Source organism: Carettochelys insculpta, chromosome 4 (genome assembly GCF_033958435.1).
Source record: "Carettochelys insculpta isolate YL-2023 chromosome 4, ASM3395843v1, whole genome shotgun sequence".
In the NCBI taxonomy this organism is placed as follows: Eukaryota; Metazoa; Chordata; order Testudines; family Carettochelyidae; genus Carettochelys; species Carettochelys insculpta.
In genome coordinates, this window is record NC_134140.1 from 26513854 (window position 1) to 26534282 (window position 20429).

The window sequence follows — 20429 nt, forward strand, 5'->3', positions numbered from 1 at the left end:
GAGGACTTTATGGCTACATCTACACGTGCCCCAAACTTCGAAATGGCCATGCAAATGGCCATTTCGAAGTTTACTAATGAAGCGCTGAAATGCATATTCAGCGCTTCATTAGCATGCGGGCGGCAGAGATGCTTCGAAATTGACGCGCGTTGCCGCCGTGCGGCGCGTCCAGACGGGGCTCCTTTTCGAAAGGGCCCCGCCTACTTCGAAGTCCCCTTATTCCCATGAGCTCACGGGAATAAGGGGACTTCGAAGTAGGTGGCGTGCTTTCGAAAAGGAGCCCCGTCTGGACGCGCCGCGCAGCGGCAAGGAGCGTCAATTTCGAAGCGCGGCTGCCGCCCGCATGCTAATGAAGCGCTGAATATGCATTTCAGCGCTTCATTAGTAAACTTCGAAATGGACATTTGCATGGCCATTTCGAAGTTTGGGGCACGTGTAGACACAGCCAATATTTCTGTGCTGTCAGTCTGGAACTTTCCTTCACATTTCACCAATACATGAAAAATAAAAGTCTCTCCAACTACAGAAGGTCGAAGTATGGGTTATATTGTTGGATGAGACATACTTAAATGCAGTTTTCACTGCAAAGCATTTCACCATCCTGTGTGTGTATATGAGCAATGTTATTCTTGGCTAAGACTACTGAGGGCCATCAATTTAAGTTAGGTAACTTCTGCTATGTGAATAAAGTAGCTGAAGTCAATGTAATTAGATCTACTTCCTGTAGTGTCTTCGACAGCTTATGCTCTCCCATCCACTCCATCTGCACTTCTCATTCCATGGAGTACTGAGTCAATGGCTGAGTTATCACATCTATACTAGATGTGATAAATCAACTTGAACTAGATATATCACTGTCTGTTAATCTGGAGGGTAGTATAGACAACCCTCAGATTTCTGAATGACAGACAAATTCTGGGTGAATGGCAAAGAGGGCCAGGGATAATTTCAAATCAGCTGAGCCTGAGGGCAAACAGGTCAGCACCAGTTTATATCAGCAGAGAACCTGAACATCAGTGTTTTCATGTATATCACCTTTCATTGTTGATACTCACAAATTTAGTGATATTTACCCAAATGAACTGATTGTATTTTATCTGTATTTCCATTTAGGTGTATTTTCTTTGGTGTCATGCCAAGGACATTATTCAGTCTTTCAAAACACTTGAAAGGTAAAATTAATACAATTGAGCTCTAGAACATTACTTTGTGATTGTTTTGTTTTAAAATATATTGCATTATCATATAAAATGAAAATAGTGAAAACTTTTGGAGTCTGATTTTCCTTTTGCTTATGTTTGTGTAATTGGGTGCAATTCCATTTACTGAAGTAAGTGAGATAGGTGAATTATTATTTTTAATTGAAGTTTTGCATTTAAACAGTATTTATATTTTAACAAAAATAGTCAAAGAATATGCTTGATTTTGCACTAATTAAATCATATAACATTAGTGCTCTAGCACCGTAACTTTTCATCTTTTGGAGCTATATGTATCTTTCTCAGAGTAAGGAAATATCACCCGTATGTTTCAAGTTCAATTTATTTAGCTGTCTGAAAGTATTGGCATCAGACATTGTACACAGTAGCTTGCATTCAATGCCATACATTTGATCGCATCTTAAATTGTTATGGAGGCAGGAACAATTTTTATAGTGGAGATGCTGAGAGGCATTGAACCAAAGTGTAAACCCTGTAAGGCCATGTCTACACTAGCCCCAAACTTCGAAATGGCCACGCAAATGGACATTTCGAAGTTTACTAATGAAGCGCTGAAATACATATTCAGCGCTTCATTAGCATGCGGGCGGCTGCGGCACTTCGAAATTGACGCGCCTTGCAGCCATGCGGCTCGTCCTGACGGGGCTCCTTTTCAAAAGGACCCCGCCTACTCCGAAGTCCCCTTATTCCCATGAGCAGATGGGAATAAGGGGACTTCGAAGTAGGTGGGGTCCTTTCGAAAAGGAGCCCCATCGGGACAAGCTGCGTGGCGGCGAGGCGCGTCAATTTCAAAGTGCTGTGGCCGCCCGCATGCTAATGAAGCGCTGAATAAGTATTTCAGTGCTTCATTAGTAAACTTCGAAATGGCCATTTGCGCAGCCATTTCGAAGTTTGGGGCTAGTGTAGACATGGCCTATATAATGGAAAGCACAAGTCAAATCAAGTCAAGGGGCGCTGCAGCTCTCCTCCAGCACCTGTACCTGGATGAATACCATGTATGGACCAGATATGAATGTGCAAATATGCTGTCGGACATTGTGCTCTAAGATGTGCAAATATAGCTCCCATTGAAGTCAAAGGGATTTATGCACACATCTAATGCCAGATCTTGGCACTTTCACTGTGGTTTATCTATCCCATTAGACAGAAACAATAACTATACTCAGATGGCCTTGAAAAAGAGGGTTACATTCACTAGCATGGAACTTGGAACACCTAGATTCAATTCTCTGTTCTACCATAAACTTTCCGAGTAACTTTGGGCAAGTCACAGGCTATGTCTAAACTAGCATCCTCTTTCAAAAGAGGCATGCAAATGAGGGAAATAAAAATGCAAATGAGGCACAGATTTACATATCTGGCACCTCATTTGCATATTTTTATTTTGAAAGAACTTCTTTCGAAAGATGAAAACCATTGCAGACGCGGCTTTTTCGAGATTAATGCCCATCTTCGAAAGAACCCTTCTTCCTAAAAAAAATAATAGCGAGGCAGTAGCGAAATAAACCATGACTGAAAAAGCTAGAAAAGTTACAGGCAACACCATTGAGAGAAGAGTACACATCAAGCAAATTTACAGTGCATTAATGGCCAGCAATAAAAATTTCAAAACTAACCAAGTGCCTTAGAAACCTAAGTCGTACTGACTTCCAACAGGATATAAGATTCTAATTCTCATAGGTACGTTTGAAAATTTTGTGCCCAATCTTCATTTGACATCACTGATTTCAGTGACCCTTCACCCTTAAATGTCAGATCTCAAGTAACAATAATGCCCCTCCTACTGTCATCATCCATGGTATTGTATAATTATGAAGTGCCACAGATATAAGCCAAAACATTTACCCGGTGATACCTGACAAATGTCATAATGATCATCTTGAAACAAAATTTTGAGGAGTAAAGGGACTTAGAAGTTGCCCAAGCACTTCAAAGTACCAGCTGGTTAGCCACAGCTGGGCGTGAGCTGGCACTTCAAAGTTTAACACTTGGAAGTTGCTGCGGGGGGAGTTTGCTTAATGAAGTGCTGCATATGCACCACAGCACTTCATTAATTAACCCCCAACACCCTACTTACCATCCTCCCTTCGAAGTAGGGAGGTAGTGTAGACAAGCCCTGTGACACTTAACCAGTCTCTTTGCATATTATTCAGCTACCTTATACAATTATGAGGTGTGAAATAGAAAAGGTGAGAATGAGAAACAATGTGATATGATCCAATGTAGCTTCTAGAGCAAGGGAGGCAATGTAGTCCAATAGATATGGCAACAGACAGGGACCCAGGAGAACTGGTTTCTGTTTCTGGTTTGCCACTGACCTGCTGTGTGACATTAGGCAAGTTGTTTTCATCTTCTTTTGTATGTTTAGTCAATTTAAATTGTAAGTTCTTTCAGCCATGGACTCTCTCTCTTTCTTTGTTTTTATACAAAGCCAGAGAGGTCTAATCTTGACTCTAAGTGCTATTGTTATATAAATAATAAATATCTGTCCAGATTTGGCTTTCATTTTTAGGCAGGATCCTGAGGTCAGGTCCTGAATTAAAAAGTCATTTTATGATTTTTCAGAACCACAACTGTGAAAATTCTCACACACACACAACCACTAACTCATGATATTACTGGGATTTGAGGCCAGTTCATACAACTATGGGAATGTTCTTGACACCACTTGTGTTATACTAGTTCTTTATTTCCATCATTGGCTTCACTGCAGCAGCACACTGGAGCCTTTGTTATGTGCTCTGCAGTACCTGTTATACAGTGTGACATTAAAGCATGCTATTCTGTTTAATCACGTAAAGTACTATTTCTTTAGTATATTTTTAAAGGCTTGCAGTGTACACTACTGAAATGAGCAACCCACCCATAAATCCAGTGAGTTATCTCAGAATCAGGGACTTATGCAAAGGTGAGAAAAAGACATGATCAGAGAATGCAAACAGATTTGAAACTTAAGCAGAAGAAAGTACTCTGGGGTAAGCAGTGAGAAATAGAGGGACCAGGACTGTCTCACTCAAAAAACAAAAAAACATAACCTCACAGTATTCTACAATAATGGATCAAAACATCATAGTTTGCAAAAGACTCACTGTTATGGTTTGATCCGTTATCCCATTTCTTACTTCAGATATCTTTCTCTTACTCCAGTTTTCAGATGGCTCACATTCTGGGACTGACATTTTAAAGCCTCCCATGTATTTTATTTGGAATTGTGCAGCTAATCTCCTATGTGGTTTTGACAATTTCAACCATGAAATCTTGTTCAGCAGATGAAAATGAAAGGAGTGGGATCTGGAGAAGGCAGGGAAATCCCTGTAAGGAATGGATGACTACAGCAGGTGTGATGAAGAGGTGCAGAAAGTTTTAAAGTACTTGTGTAGGAGAAGAGGGACCAGTAAGATCTATTAACATAAACCAATCCCTGTTTAGATTAGTAAATTGTTGTCATAAACGTGAACATTTCATATAAAACCATCTAGGAAGTTGCTATAATGTACTGTTTCCAAAGAATGGCATGCCATTCTTGGCAATAATGCCATCATAAAAATAATGCCATTGTACAAGGGATTGTAGCAAATAAGAGCAGCATAGTACTTACTATACAATTTAATAGATTAAACCGCTATCTTTTTAAAACGTTCTAAAAGACCCACCTAACTAATCTTTTTCACTATGAAACATGTTGTAAGGGGACTGTCAGGATTTGTTTTATCACCATTGAGGACCAAAATAGTGTCAAACGTATCCAATAAAAAAAGATGCCTTCTTTTTAGGACAGATTGTATGAATAACCGATCCATTTTCTAGGTTTGGGGTGATCCATTCCGTGTTTACAAATTTACTCCTGTGGACAAATGGGGTGCTGACAGAATCAAAACACCAACTCAATGAACACAAGGAAAGGCTAATCACACTTGGGTTTGAAAACATAACAATAGGTAAGCAAGAGGAGTTGATATGCCTTTGGGAGTTCTGCTATAATGCATCAGAGGGGTAGCCGTGTTAGTCTGGATCTGTAGAGCAACGAAGGGTCCTGTGGCACCTTATAGACTAACAGAAAAGTTTAGAGCATGAGCTTTCGTGAGTTAACTCACTTCTTCAGATGCTATAATGCATGGTCATTATAAATATGATATTGCAAGTGTCATGCCATACATAATAATGGTCCTGATGCAGAGCCAGTAGTTAGCTATGTAGTTCAGAGATATTTTTTTTCCAGTTGTACCATGCCAGTGGCCAGAATAGAGCAGGTTTCTTACTCTCCTCCTATTTTTTAATTTGATTTTATCTGCATTTATCTGATAAATTGCATTTAGAAACAGCTAAATTACATTTGAAATATTCTTAATACAATATAACCCCAAAGATATAAACACCAAAGTTTTGGACTTACTGCTGCAGCCATGGCACTAATGGCTTGGGGTTTCTACTCTATGGTTCCAAGGGTCAGAAACCCTTCCCAGAGCTACAACACCCCTGACCACCGAGGCTGCAGCCCCAGCCCCCTCCAGCGGCTGAAGTTAATGAAGTTTTTTGCAAAGTTATCAACATTTCAGAGTTACAGACCATCTATTTCTGAGGTGTCCTTAACTCGGAGGGTCTATTGTATTACTTTCCTATGTGATCAATGACCATTGTTGCCTCAGAGGATATAGAATTGCATATGATGAAAAAGGTAATCCACACGAAACCCAGTATCCTGCTTTCGGACACTGGTCAATGCCAGATACTTCACAGCGGAAATGAAAAAGGCAATTTAAATGATCCTTCTTGTCCAAACCCAGCTTCTGGCAATTTGAGGTTTAGGGAGCACTATGTTTATGTTGCCCTTCCCTGTACCTTTTCCAGTTCTAAAATATTTTATTTGAGATGGGATAACCAGAGTTGCGCGCATCCACTCTGTATGTAGGAATACCATGGATTTATATTCCGGCATTATGATATTTGTGTTTTAGATATTTTTATTATTTATCCCTTTCATAATGGGGTCTCAACATTGTGTTACTTTTTTGACTGCTACTGCAGAAAGATATCGATGACTCAAAAAGCTCTTTCTTGAGTGGTAACAGCCAGTTTAGGTCCCATTATTATGTATGTATAGTTGGGATCCTCACACCCCCACCTCTTCTTTACTATCATCCAACCCCCCTTTTAACAAAAAAAAATCAATTAGTAAGTTAAAATAAACACAAAAACTTGATATAAAATAGTAACAAAGAGGAAGCCGTGCTAGTCTGTACACTATCAAAACAAAAAGCAGTCAAATAGCACTTTAAAGACTAGCAAAATGGTTTATTAGGTGAGCTTTTGTGGGACAGACCCACTTCTTCAGACCATAGCCAGACCAGAACAGACTCAATATTTCTTAAATATTTCTTAAATATTGAGTCTGTTCTGGTCTGGCTATGGTCTGAAGAAGTGGGTCTGTCCCACGAAAGCTCACCTAATAAACCATTTTGCTAGTCGTTAAAGTGCTACTTGACTGCTTTTTGTTTTGATATAAAATGTTATTTAAAATTAAAAATAAGCACAACTAGTTTTTCTTGGTCCCTTGCGGGTGCCTGGTGCAGTCCTAGTTGCCCAGGTGCCTGAGCCCAATGCCAGCCACCAGAGCTGCCCATACCAGCCGCCTGCCCACCCACCTCAGACCTGTGCTGCCAGAGCTGCCCACCTGAGCCCTGCACTGCTGAGGCCAGTCACCGGCCTGCCAGCCACTGAGGTCAGCTGCCCACCCCAGCCACAGGCCAGCCGCCCAAGCCGCCCACCCAAGCCCCATGCTGCCCAGGCCGGCCACCCACCTGTCAGCCCAAGCTGTATGTTGCTGGGGCCAGCCACCCGCCTGCCTAAACTGCCTGAGCCCTGTGATGCCGGGGCCAGCCATCCAAGCCCCGTGAGTCCTGCAAGCTGGCTGGCCACCTGAGCCCCACGAGCCGTCCGTCTGAGCCCCTCCTTTCCCATAAAACCAGGCATCACTAGACTCCACTCTTACCCCATCCCCCTTACCTGAGCCAGGGATCCCCAGTCCCCCATCTAACCCCATCCTTCCCCCCGCCCCGAAACCTGCATTCACTCACCTTTGCACATGGGTCTTTGCTGGCTGCCTGATTTTTATAGCATCTGTGCCAGGTCACTCACGTAAAGCGGCAGGGGCTAAGAGCCAGAAACAAAGGGTAGGGGGGAATGATAGGGGAATTGAGTTGCCTCGCACCCCCCCTGGAATTTCTTCATGCCCCCCCAGGGGGACATGCCCCCCAGTTTGGGAAACCATATTCTAGATGTTGTATGAATATATGAAATTTAACATTCTTGTAGGAGGGAAGTACCAAAGAAGCCCATCACGGTAGTCACACAACTTCAAAATGGGGACTTTCATAAAATTGAGGAAGATATTTAAATGGAAATTAAAAAGAATAGCTGTAACCATGAAATATGTGTAAGCTGCCTGGAAGCTTTTTTAAAAAAAAACACGATAGAGGCTCAAACTAAATGCATATCCCAAATAAAAACAGACAAACAAAGACAGTAAGAGGACCAAAAAGTGCTGTCACAGCTTACTGGGGTAACAGATGTGGTTAGAAATAGACATGTTTTAAAAATTAGAAGTCAAAATCTACTGAGGATAATAGAAAGAAGCATACATCCATCTTGCCAGAATTTAAAAGTGTAATTAGCTAGACTAAAAAAAATACTTCAGAGTAACTAGCAAAAGATAAAACAACTGAAAAACATCTTTCTGGCATATCAGAAGCAGAAAGTCTGCCCCGCGATCAGCAGGGCCACAGGACAATTGAGATGCTAAAGGAGCTCTCAGAGAAGACAAGGTTGTTGCAGAGAAAATAAATAAATAATTTGCATTCTTCTCTGAAGAGAATGTGAGGGAAATTACTGTGCCTGGGCTATTCTTTTTAGTCTAAGGAACTGTCTAGCAGAACTGTCCTATGTCTACGCTTACTGGGTCAAAGTGTCAATCTCTTGGAGTTAGATTTTGTGTGTCTGGTAAAGACATGCAAAATTGATCTCTCTGGGGTATGCCTGTATGCTTGCTCTCATGAGGAATAAGGGAGATCAATGGGAGAAATGCTCCTGTTAACTTCCCTCAGTGAAGACAGACCTTACAGTCAACTGCAGATGTCAATTCTAGCTACGCAATTACCGTAGCTAGAAAGGTATACCTGCAGTTGACTGTAAGGTCTAATGTAGACTAGTCATGAAGTGTAGTACTTTGTCACATGATGGACACTCAACACATGGAATTAGTTGCCAGATGATGTTGCGAAGGTCAAATGTATAAGTATAAATTCATGAAAGCTAGGTAGATCAATGACCATTAGTCAAAATGGTCAGGGATATTACAACCCTGTGCTTTGAGTATCCCTGAACACCTGATTTTAGAAGCTGGGACTGGATGACAGGGAGTGAATCGCTCAATAAAGGAGCCTGTTTTTGTTCAATCCCCTTTGAAGCATCTGGCACTGGCCGCTATCAAAAGACAGCATACTGGGAAAGCTGGACCGATGGTCTAACCCAGTATAACCACTTTTATGTTGTACAGCACAGGTGCCTGTACTGATCCTTATAGTGGTGGGGAGATGCTGCTACTTAGTTCTCCTCATCATGAAAATTGTCCACTTATTCTTAACCTTTTCTGTTATCTTGTAACTGGTTACTGATCTGTGAGGAGGACTTTTCGTTCTTATCCCACGGTTGGTTTCTTTAACTGCCTCTGGTGAGGGACAGTGTTCCCTGTGAGCTGAGTAGTTGGAAAGATTCAGTTGCTGCTCTGCAGATTAGCAGAGCCCACAGCCTCCACAGCCTCATGTGTTTCACCTCCTGGTGCACATCTGTACATCTCCTGGTGCACATAACAAAATTTATTCCACCAACAGTTGGAAAAAAATTAGGGGGAACACTGGTGAGGGCCCTTATCAAAAACTTTCAGAAAGTCTAAGGACACTGTGGTTGTGACCTGTTTTAAAAATTTGTCCCATATGTAAGTTTATATATTACAAATAAAGACAATGCAAAGTAAAAGTAATTATTAGTTTCTCCTTTGTTATCCTACCAAGACTGAGTCTGTGTATTCCCTACAACAGCTGATAAAAGCCACAATTCACAGTTTGGTATATAAATGGGAAGAGAACTGATTTTTTAAAATATTTTAAATTTAAGTATTGCTACTACTTAAGTGAAAGTATTTAAGGATGAAATCACCTGTCACTTATACATGTGTAAATCAAGAATAAAGTCAGTGGAGTTACATTGGTATATAATTGAAAGAAGAACAAGACCCCTACATAGCTGGGAATCAATTCTGTATCTGTTTCAGATATGGAACTACTATTGGTTTCTGTAGGATCTTCATCTGTAGAAAGGTTGCAGAATCAAGCCCCTACTGTTTTAGGATCTTAAATATTTTAAATATGTTGTTATAATTAGAATAGTACTGAACTTTAAGAGATGGCTCTTTAATTTTGATATTCACTTTCGATATGTATCTTGCCTAGAAATTGTAGTAAGGTTATAGCCCGAGTTTTGGAGGAGATGCAGAAATTGCTTTCAGGCTAGTGATTTTAGAGTCCGATACCCAACCAATGTTTTTTTCATATGACTGAATATACAACATGAGCTGTTTGACTGAAATCATTCTCCCTGTTTTCGTGCTGTCTCTTTCAAAAAATTTTATTTCACAACAAAATTTAATGCCTTTCTCCTTTTTTAATTTTAGATGACCATGCACCTGAATGTAATTGTACAACAACTCTCTGTTCAATATTTTCTCAAGGAATATATTACTTGTATCCCTTCAACATAGAATATCATATTTTAGCTTCCACAATGTTCTATGTCCTGTGGAAAAATATTGGACGCAAAGTAGAACACCACCATCAACATAAAACACTATTCAAGTTTCATGGCATAGCAGTGGGCACAATATTTGGATTAATTGTGCTGATTAGCACAATAGGGATTGTTGTTGTATACTTAATTCAGATAGGACGTTCAAAAATCAAGAGTGAATTAGCACTTACTATGTTTTATGTATATGCAATTACCGTACTGACTCTTATGTGTGCAGCTGGAATTGTTGCCCTTCTAATTTACAGACTTGAAGAAAGATCAATGGATAATTCAAAAAATCCTGCCAGGAAACTTGATGCAGACTTATTAGTTGGCACAGCTTCAGGTTCTTGGCTTCTGTCTTGGGGTTCTATTCTAGCAATTATCTGTGCTCAGGACCATCCAAAATACACATGGTACAATCTACCTTATTCCATCCTGGTTATTATTGAGAAATATATTCAGAACCTCTTTATCATTGAGTCCATACATCGTGAACAGGAAAAGGTGAATGATGACATTAAAACTCTTCGAATATTAACTGTATCCAGAGGGAGCACTCTGTCACTTACCCCATCATACAAAGAAATTTACAGTGGAGCAGCCAATATGGACAACGGAAAGTTACCATACATATTCAATGGGAATATCTATGTGAAAGACAAAAATGGCGGTGATGGTTGTGATGAAGCCAGGAGTCAAACTAGCAGTACAGTTGCACATTCAGCTTCAGATTTCTCACTGTACAGTCGAAGCTCAGTTAACAATAAGAGGAGAATCCTGAAGAACATTGCAGCATTTTTATTCCTGTGTAACCTTTCGGTAAGGTATTCTGAATTTATTTCACAAAATTAATACCATAAAGCTCCCTAAAACCACCAATACTGAGAAGACTATTAGTGCTACTCAGTTTTACTATTCATGCTATTTTACCATTTACTATTTCAGTACTTGTGAAAGGAGGTAAATTGACTGCATCATTGGGGAATACCAGCTACTTAGAAGTGGAATAGGCACAGGGGAAGGTATTTACCTTGGAGGCTAAAATATGTTTATGCACAGTACAGGAATGGCACATGCAGTGATCTATGAAATTGTGCCCTGTTTGTGTGCCCCAGAAATGATCTGGAGGATTGCTTACAGCAGAAAGAGTAATTCAATCCCCATCCTTGGTCTTTCTGTTGTGACTGATGACAAGATGTAATTTGTAAGCTTATAGTGTAGATAGGTGCCCAATGCATTTCATATTGGCAATTCAATAGTCATCAGTCAATTTATTGTCTTTGTCAGACAGATATGAATGTAAGAATATAATATAAGAATGACCATAGTGGGTCAGACCATAGATCTAGTCAATGCAGTATCCTGTTTTCTGACAGTGGGCAATGTCAGGTGCCCCAGACGGAATTAACATAATAGGTAATCGCCAAGTGATTCATCCCCTGCTGCTCATTCACATCTTCTGGCAAACAGACACTTCTGATACCATCCCTACCAATCCTGGCTAAGAGCCATTGATTTTATCCTTGAATTTATCTAGTGCTTTTTAGAATCCTGTTATTGTGTTGCCTTTACAACAGCCTCTGGAAAAAAGTTTCCCCATGTTGGTTGTGCATTGTGAAGAAATACTTTCTTTTCTTTATTTTAAACCAGTTGCCTAATAATTTTAAACCAGTTGCCTATTAATTTCATCTGGTGACCATTAGTTCTTGTGTTATGAGGCATTCCTTATTTACTATCATCATTTCATAGCTCTCTATCATATCCTCCTTAATCACCTCTTTTTCCAGCTGAAAAGTTCCATTTTTAAATGTCTCCTTATATCCAAATTATTCTATATTCCTAATAATTTTTGTTGCCTTTTTCTGAAATTTTTCCAATTCTATTACCTTTTTTGAGATAGAGCCAGTACATCTGTACACAGTATTCAAAATGTGGGCAGATGTTGGATTTCTATAGAGGCAGTATATTATTTTTGTATTATCTGTCCTGTCCCTAATGATTCCCAACATTCTGTTAGATTTATTGACTGTTGCTGCACATTGATTGGATTTTTTCAGAGAACTATCCACATTGACTCCAAGATCTTTTGAGTGGTAACAGCTAATTTAGACTCCATCATTTTATACAAGTGGTTGGGATTGTGTTTTCCAAGGTGCATTACCTTGCATTTATTATACCTGAATTTCACGTGCCATTTTGTTATCCAATTGCCCAGTTTTGTGAGATCTTCTGACAGGGTGATACCTACCACTGCAGTACCTATGCTGTGTGTCTTGGGAATCAGGTCTGCTAGCGGTCCATCTTCTGCTGGTGACATCTTGCCATCCTTACTTCTGTTCCAGAATCCACATCCCTCCAAGCACAGCAATGTCCTATTCAGGATGCAGCCCTCTGGCTGTGCCCCCTTCTCTATGCCCCTCTTTCAGGCAACACCATTGCTGTTCCTCAGTACAACCACTTTCTCAGTGTTGGTGGAAGCCAGGCCCACTGACTACTCTGGATCTTGGCCCAAAGACCCTAAAGATTGTAGCCAAAAGCTGTATCCCCTCTAACCTCTAAGTGCCTTTCCCTGGCCTCTTCCCCACAGCTCCAGCACCTTGGCTCTTATATGAGGGCCTCAACATGCCAGTCTTGGCAGTCAGCCAGGAGCTCCCTCTCACTCCCCAGGTCCTCTCCATCTCTGCTCTAGATAAAATGCTAGCATTCTTCCTCCTTCCAGGCAGCCAATCCTCCATCCTTGAGGTACAGGGAACAACTGAACTTGCTAGTCTACCCTTTTTATATGGGTCAGCCCAGCTCTGACTGGAGTCCTTTTGCAGCCCCTTCTCTAATTGGCTGCCTCCATTAGTCAGCCTCCCTTGGCCACTATTAACCCCTTATGGACCAGTGTGAGGTTGACATCCATGACAGATTCCTTTGTAGCTCTTCGCACTTTGCTTTGGATTAACTGTATTGAGTAGTTTTGAGTCATCTGCAAATTTTACCACCTCCTTGTTTATCCCCTTTTCTAGATAATTAATGAATATACACCAGTATAGAACACTGGAGGACACCACTATTTCATAGAATCTTAGACTTATAGAATACTAGAACTGGAAGGAACTTCAAGAGGTCATGAAGTCCAGTCCCCTGCACTTATGACAGGACCAAGCACCATCTAAGCCATCCCTGACAGGTGTTTGTCTAACCAGCTCTTAAAAGTTTCCAATGATGGAGATTCCACAGTTTCCCTACACAATTTCTTCCAGTGCTTAACTATTTTGGCAGTTAGGAAGCTTATCCTAATGTCCAACATAAACTTCCTTTGTTTCAGTTTAAGCTCATTGTTTCTTCTGTGTTATCAGAAATTAAGGAGAATAATTTTTCCTCCCTCCTCTTTGTAGCAACCTTTTGGGTACTTGAAAGCTGTGAACTTGTCCCCGCAGTGTCTCTTTTCCAGATTAAAGAAACTCTCAGTCTTCTCTTATAGGTCACATTTTCTAGACCTTTAATAATTTTTGTTCCTCTTCTCATAACCTTGTCCAATTTCTCCACATCTTTCCTGAAATGTAGCACCCAGAACTGGACACAATGCTCCAGCTGAGGCCTAATAAGTGCAGAACAGAGCAGAAAAATTACTTCTTGTGTCTTGCTTACAACAGTCCTGTTGATACACCTCAGAGTGAAGTTTGCACTTTTTTTTTCTTTTGGCATCAACTTCACACTGTTGACTCATATTTAGCTTGTGTTCCTCTATGACCCCAGGATCCCTTTTTGTAATACTCCTTCCTAGGCAGTCATTTATTGTTTTGTAGGTGTGACACTGAGGAGGTTTTTGAACATAAATGTTCCTCTCATTAAATAATTGTTAATTATGTAAACACACTGAGGCAAGACTCCCTTGATAAGTGTTCATTTACTTCCTGTAGAATTGTTTTATGAAGGTCACTAAGGGTATGTCCACACCGCAGCTTTACTTCGAAATAAGCTATTCAGGAAGAGATATTCTGGAATAGTTTATTTCAAAATAATGCTGCTCCACACAAAATGCATTTTGGAATATCACTTAGCTGTTTCCAAATACAGCAATAGAGCCTATTTGAAACAGAGCCATTGGACATACTATGGCTTATTTTGAAATAGGCTCTATTCTCTGTCTACATGGCCTGCTATTCCTCATTGAATGAGGTTTACCTGTTTCAAGTGAGCCAACCACTATTTTGAAATTATTTCAAAATAGAGGTTGCATTATTGAGATGCTAGCAAAGTTATTTCAAAATAAGGTCTATTATTTTGAAATAATTTTGCTGTGTAGACATACCCTAAGGTCCCAGTTTTAAAGGTATTTAGGCATTGCTCTGCTCAACACAAGGCCAACGTGCAAGATTTGTAAAGTTATTTAGGTTTCTGAAGATAGGTGCCTGTGGATAGATTTTTGTAAAGCTATTTCAGTGCCTAAAGATGCAGATGGGTCTTTTTCGTGGGACTGCTGAAAGCTCTGATGCATCTAACTCTGCTTGGGCACTTTGGAAAATCCACTAGGCATCTATCTGCGTTTTAGGCACCTAAAAGCCAGTGGGATGAAGGATTCTATAGGCCTAAATCACCCTTGAAATTGAGACTTACTTGTCTCACTGACTTAGACTGTGTATATTGAATGAAGCAACTCCTAAACACCTTTAAAATCTGGCCCTAAAAAGTGATGATGCTTTCCAGCAGTCTTGTTACAGGAACTAAGCAATATACAATATATTAAGTTCAAAACAGTCTTGCGTTGCAAACCACTCCTTGATGTGTTATAAGAAACAGGAACTGAGGCCAAATCTGTCAGCTCTAAGCAAGACAGAGTGGCTAATTCTGGAATAACTCAGGACTCACTGCTGAAATCCGTGTGAGTAGAAAATTGGGCTCAGCGATCTTTGACTCCAAATAATACTGGTTCATTTGCAGCATAGAAGGAAAAAAATTCATACCACAATAACAATAGGCAGTTATCACCTGATGAAGATGGTGATAACTGATACTAATGTTGTTTTCTTTCCATGCAGCTTTGGATTCCACCAGCATTTGGTTGCCGCCCAGAGTACGACAATGGACTGGAAGAAATAGTTTTTGGCTTTGAACCTTGGATAATTGTTGTTAACCTTGCAATGCCTTTTTCTATTTTCTATCGTATGCATTCAGCTTCCTCACTCTTTGAAGTCAATTGTAAAACGTAATCTATACATCAATGAACAATTGGTTGAGTGCGTGACTGAATAAATGAAGGGGTGAAAGAAAGAATACACCAGCAACTATTTGATATTTAAGAGGTTTTTTTATTTCTTGGACTGAGCTGTTGATCACCGGATCTGATCTTCTATGACACTGTTGGTGAGCAACTAAACCAATCCTTGATCAGCAGAACCGATTATAGATGTCACATAAAAAATGCCAACTGCAGCCGTTGTACCTTCTTTTTGGATCTTACACTTTTTCTGTAGTGCCTGAATATGCTGACTCTCAAAGCAATTAAGAGCCTGTACAGTGATTTGCTCCCAGGACACTCTGTTCTGAACCAGAGTTTCCAGATCATTGGGAGATACGCGGCATGACTTCATGTTTGTCTGTGAGGTGTCTTTATAGTGCTTATACTGACCATCAACAGAGCGCTTTCCATGAGTAAGCTGGCCATAGAAGACCATCTTTGGTATCTGTGGTAACAGGTTCTACAACTATTTTAATCAATAAGACTGTAGTTAATAGAACTCAATATTCAGTATCATCCACTCCCCCAGATATTGTACATTTTCAGACAGACTTTTCAATATTACTGTAAAGTTAACCAAAATTTTTCTGAGTCTTTTGTTGTTTAAATCATCTGAGGCTCAGTGTGCAGACACAAGGTATATTTGTTTTATTTGTACTGATGCTGCTCTCCTCTGTTGCCTCTGGATGGGCTTTTTCAAAAATTAGGAGTGAAGATCCTATTAATTTTCTAGTAGGCCCGTGCTCCTAAGTTACTTAGGTGCCTTTTGAAAATTTCACCCTCAATGTTTAGCAGTATTTTTATATCATCTAGAAACTTAATCTGTTATCTTTTGATGGGGAAATGTCTGTTTAATGTTCAGACTGAGCAAAATAATACATTATTGTTATCTTCCTGAGTGTAGAGTCTGAAAATATAGACATATGTAGATTCAGATGTGGTATTGTATATAATTCCTTATAAGTTAAATATGATTTTATTCAGTAACCCCCATTGTTTTATGCTTATTATATGAAATAGTTAACAAATAAAGTTAATTTCTTTAATTGTTCAAACTAGTTTCGAGATTTTTGAAACTGAGTTTTGTAATTTAGGTTCAGTTCCAGGTGATCTGTGTTTTAGTCCCAGCACTGCCGCAAACTTTCCACGTGACTTTGGAGAAACTTGTTAAATGAGGATAAAATTTATTTATGTCATACTGGTGCCATAAGGCTTAGCTAATAATGCCTTGGCCAGGTCCTGGGGTGGAAGATCACACAGTATTACAAAAGTGCAATTGTTATTTTTCATAAACTGTTGGAACCATGAATATGTGGTGTCAGGAACACAAGAACTGCTATCCTGAACTAAGTTAATGGTCTGGTGGTCTCTTGTGGTGGCAGTTACTAGATGCTTCAGGGGACGAAGCAAGAAATATCATTAGGGCATAACCTACCCACAAGAAAAGGAGTAACAGGGATAAATATTGTTTATTCCTACCATGCCTTTTACTAAAAAGCGTACCAGTTTTTCCAGTTCCTTTATACCACATCATCTGCTGATGTATAAGTCCTTTTAGGGCTGGACAAAGTTCATTATGGTGAGAGGTTTAAGGAGCTCAATCTATTTATTGCATGAAAAGGAAGATCAAAAGGTGACTTGATTACAGTGTGGAAATAGGAGGAGGGAAATAGTGACCACCCTTGTAATTCAGCAGAGAATAAGATCACAATAAGATCCTGGAAGCTGAAGCCAGAGAGGTCTCAGTTAGAAATTAGGCACAAATGTTTAACAGTGAGGTGAAAAACTACTTAGGGAACAATTACAATTGTCCTGCTTAACTTAAACAGATAAAAACATTGTCTGCACACCACTAGGTGGTGACCTAATACCAACACATATAACTGAAGTCATGGCAAAGCAGGAATAGTGCAGGAAAAAAATGTGAGTGGCTAGATTTAAGGAGCACCTCCTATCCCTTTGACTTTGGTTTTATTCTGTGAAATATTGGTGACTATGTGAAGTTCCATGTAGCTTACCTGCTCCACTTCATATGCTGGATTTATGAAAGGTCTTAGGCACCTCACTGCCCATTTAGGTGTGTAAATCTCAGAAGTAGCTCCCACTGAAATTCACAAAAACCTTCATTTAGTTGCCCCAAGCCATGTACAGAAAAAGCTGGGTTATCCGGAATTTGGATAATGGCATGCTGATTAACCAGAACCTGCCGCAGCAGACTCATAGGACTGTTTCCTATGGGGCCAGGCTGGCTGGCTACACAGCTGTGGCCTGTGGCCATGGGGTCAGCTGTCCAGCCAGTGCCAGCATCAGTGGGGTCAGGGGACAGCTGCCCGACCGGGGCTCATGAACACAGGGTTGACTGTTCAGCTGATGGTGGCAGCAGACACAGGGCTAGTGGAGCTGGGCCCTGCTCCAAAATCTGGCACTTTTGATTATCCAGCACCCCCCGTTCTCCAGAGGTGCCAGGTAATACATCTTCTACTGCAAATGTCTAAACTCATTCCACACCTCAAGTTGCCTTGGTGTCTATATTTCTACCTCTAATCATGTGCACTGCAGACCCACACCAGGATGCTTCAGCACAGAACAATTCCCTAATAGGGGAAAGTAGACATTCATCTGCCTGTCTTCTCTGCAGGTCCTGCTCTGGTAGGCCAGCGTGGAGCTAACCTACCAGATCAGCCTCTCTAGACAAAATTACACACCACTGCCCCCAGCCAGTGAATGTGCCACAAAGGGGCAAGCTGTGCAGTCATACTAGGACACACAAGGACTTGGAGGCCCATAGAGAGAAGATGGTGCTCTGGCATTTCACCTGGAGTAGACAGTGGCCAGACAAGCCAAACCTGAGCATTGCTGAAATCTTGTGCAACCAATCACAATATCACTCATCGCTCAAGTCTGATCTGTGAATACAGGGCAGGCAGTGGCAGAGAGCTGAGCTGCTGGGCGGCCAGGACTGGGGACAGCTGTCCTAGCTTGAGAGGAGAAGAATGCTAGGCTGAGGGTGTGCTGGTGTGTGTCCAAGAAGGTTTCAGAAGCAGTGGGTGAGGAGTTGGGGTGAGTCGGTGGTGCTTATGAGGAGGGTGAGGAATGTTGGAGGCCTGCAGAGTGATGGGCTGGAGGATGTAGGAGGAATGTGGGAGAAATGGAGAATACTGGGCGGCTGTAGGGTAGTTTGTTGGCAGTGATGCAGAAATGGGCTGGGGTTGGGGCTGGGCAGGAGGAAGGGGTGGGAGCAGGCTGGTGGTGCTTACCTCTGCACGCTGCTGCGGTTGCCCCTGCCCCCAACTGGGGAAATGGCAGCTACAGGAGAAAAGCCTCTCCAGGGAGCTTTTTCTCCTGCCACTGCCAGGCACCAGACCTGTACTGCTCTGATTGGCTGGAATTCTGGCCAATCAGAGTGGTGGTTGAAGCCTCTGTGCAGGCAGCACTCGGCTGCCATTCCCCCAGCTTGGGGGCGGGGAGGTGAAGCAGTGGTGCACAGAGCCCAGAGCTGCTTCCTGTGTCCCACAGCAGAGTCTATTGGCTGGATCCAGCCCTGGCTTGCCTGATCCAGTCTGCGAGGCTCAGAGCTCCCCACCCCACATCTGCCACAGGCTAGATGCCAGGGATGGGAGCCATGAGCCTCAGTGTGTGGATTCAGGCAAACCATGGTCAGGATCCAGACTGTAGGTTGGGGGTCCCCCTCTCCTTAAAGACTAACAAATTTATTAGGTCATGAGCTTTCATGGGTAAGACCCATTTGACAGATGATTGAAGTGGACCCTTAGAATCCAGGGTTTATATAGCAGGGAGGGGCGGAGAAGGAAGGAGTAGATAAAAGGGACTTACCTGTCACTAGCACGACCAGCAGACAACGCAAATCAAGTAGGATGTGTCCCATTCCTGCGAACATCGAAGATAGGGAAATTACCCTTGTAATGTATGAGATACTTGAGATCTCTGTTAAAGCCTGTTTTAAATATGTCAAATTTGCAAATGAATTCCAGTTCAGATGTCTCCCTCTGTGATCTTGTGGTAAAATTCTTTTGTAGGAGAGTCAACATTTTTAAATCCTTTATTGATGTCCAGGGAGGTTAAAGTGTTCTCCTATAAGTTTCATAAAATATGAGTACAGTGTACTCCTTTCTAAAATTATAATTTCTAAAGTTATATAGCTATAGCTATATCTAAATATTATATCACCAACTTTACAGAAAGTTCTGGCGGCCTTCCCAATAAAAATATTCTTTACTTACCACAGAGCGAAGGAATTATTTGAGTCAAAATTAACTATGTGTCTTCACAAGTCACAGCACCATGGCCTTGGAGATCTCCCACATATTAATTTTCTGAGTTGAAAGGTTAAAGTTCACCTTTGGTCTGAGGTACTTTTAGCATCAGCCCATCTGTTAATAAATATTTTAATATTTGCAACTTTTATAAACGTTCCCTGTAGCACATTGAAACACATAAGTAACAGATCACATCTCATTAATGGTATATTGCTACCAAGATTATGCTCTGGCAGGCTACTAAAAGATTTGGGTTTTGTGTAGAAGCATACAACCTATTGCACAGGTCCCCAGACTTTGGGGTGCACCCATAGAGGAGAGTGCAGAGGAAGCATCACCCAGCTGAGCCCCACCCCCAGCTGTGGCCCTGCTCCCATCCTCGCTCCTGACCAACCCTATCCCCAGGCTAAGCGTGACTCCACACCCAGCTCCACACTTACGCATCTCTATGTACAAATATAAATACAAGTGAAAGCCACCGAAGAGACTAACTCAAGGGTACATTCCTGTCTCAGAGCAAATATAGCTCTGGTTAATGTAGTAGGAGGTATGCAGCGCATTTAGAGAAAACTATGCCCCTAGGCATCTATTTGAATAAATGCTGTGCTGACAAGGAGGAAGAACAGCTCTCTTAGCATATATATTCCCCAGGCTAACACTGCAGTCCTGAAGTAAACAGATTTACCCTCTGAACTCTCTGAACTCTTAACCAAGGAATACTTACACATTTTTGAAAATATTACCTAATATTTCAGGGATGATCAAGTCAACATAGTTTACAAAATCCACCAGCAAACAATATCATCCAGCTTTGTCAGTATCACCTGCAGCAAGTTCATACATATCTCAAATATAAGAATAATA

General features: G+C 41.1%; 2 protein-coding genes across 2 annotated transcripts in view; both read left to right on the top strand.

Moving 5' to 3' along the window:
• Positions 1-15209, top strand: part of TMEM128 (transmembrane protein 128) — a 55493-nt gene extending 40284 nt beyond the window's left edge. The window contains exon 5 of the mRNA XM_074992493.1: positions 15089-15209. The gene's annotated coding sequence lies outside the window, so the exon portion shown is untranslated. The remainder of the gene's footprint in view (positions 1-15088) is intronic.
• LOC142012246 (proton channel OTOP1-like) overlaps positions 1-16270 on the top strand; it is a 28040-nt gene extending 11770 nt beyond the window's left edge. The window contains exons 3-6 of the mRNA XM_074992094.1: positions 1114-1172; positions 5028-5158; positions 9946-10880; positions 15089-16270. Of these exons, the coding sequence (XP_074848195.1) occupies positions 1114-1172; positions 5028-5158; positions 9946-10880; positions 15089-15259 (1296 nt within the window). The 3' untranslated portion in view covers positions 15260-16270. The remainder of the gene's footprint in view (positions 1-1113; positions 1173-5027; positions 5159-9945; positions 10881-15088) is intronic.
• The last annotated feature ends 4159 nt before the right edge of the window (positions 16271-20429 follow it).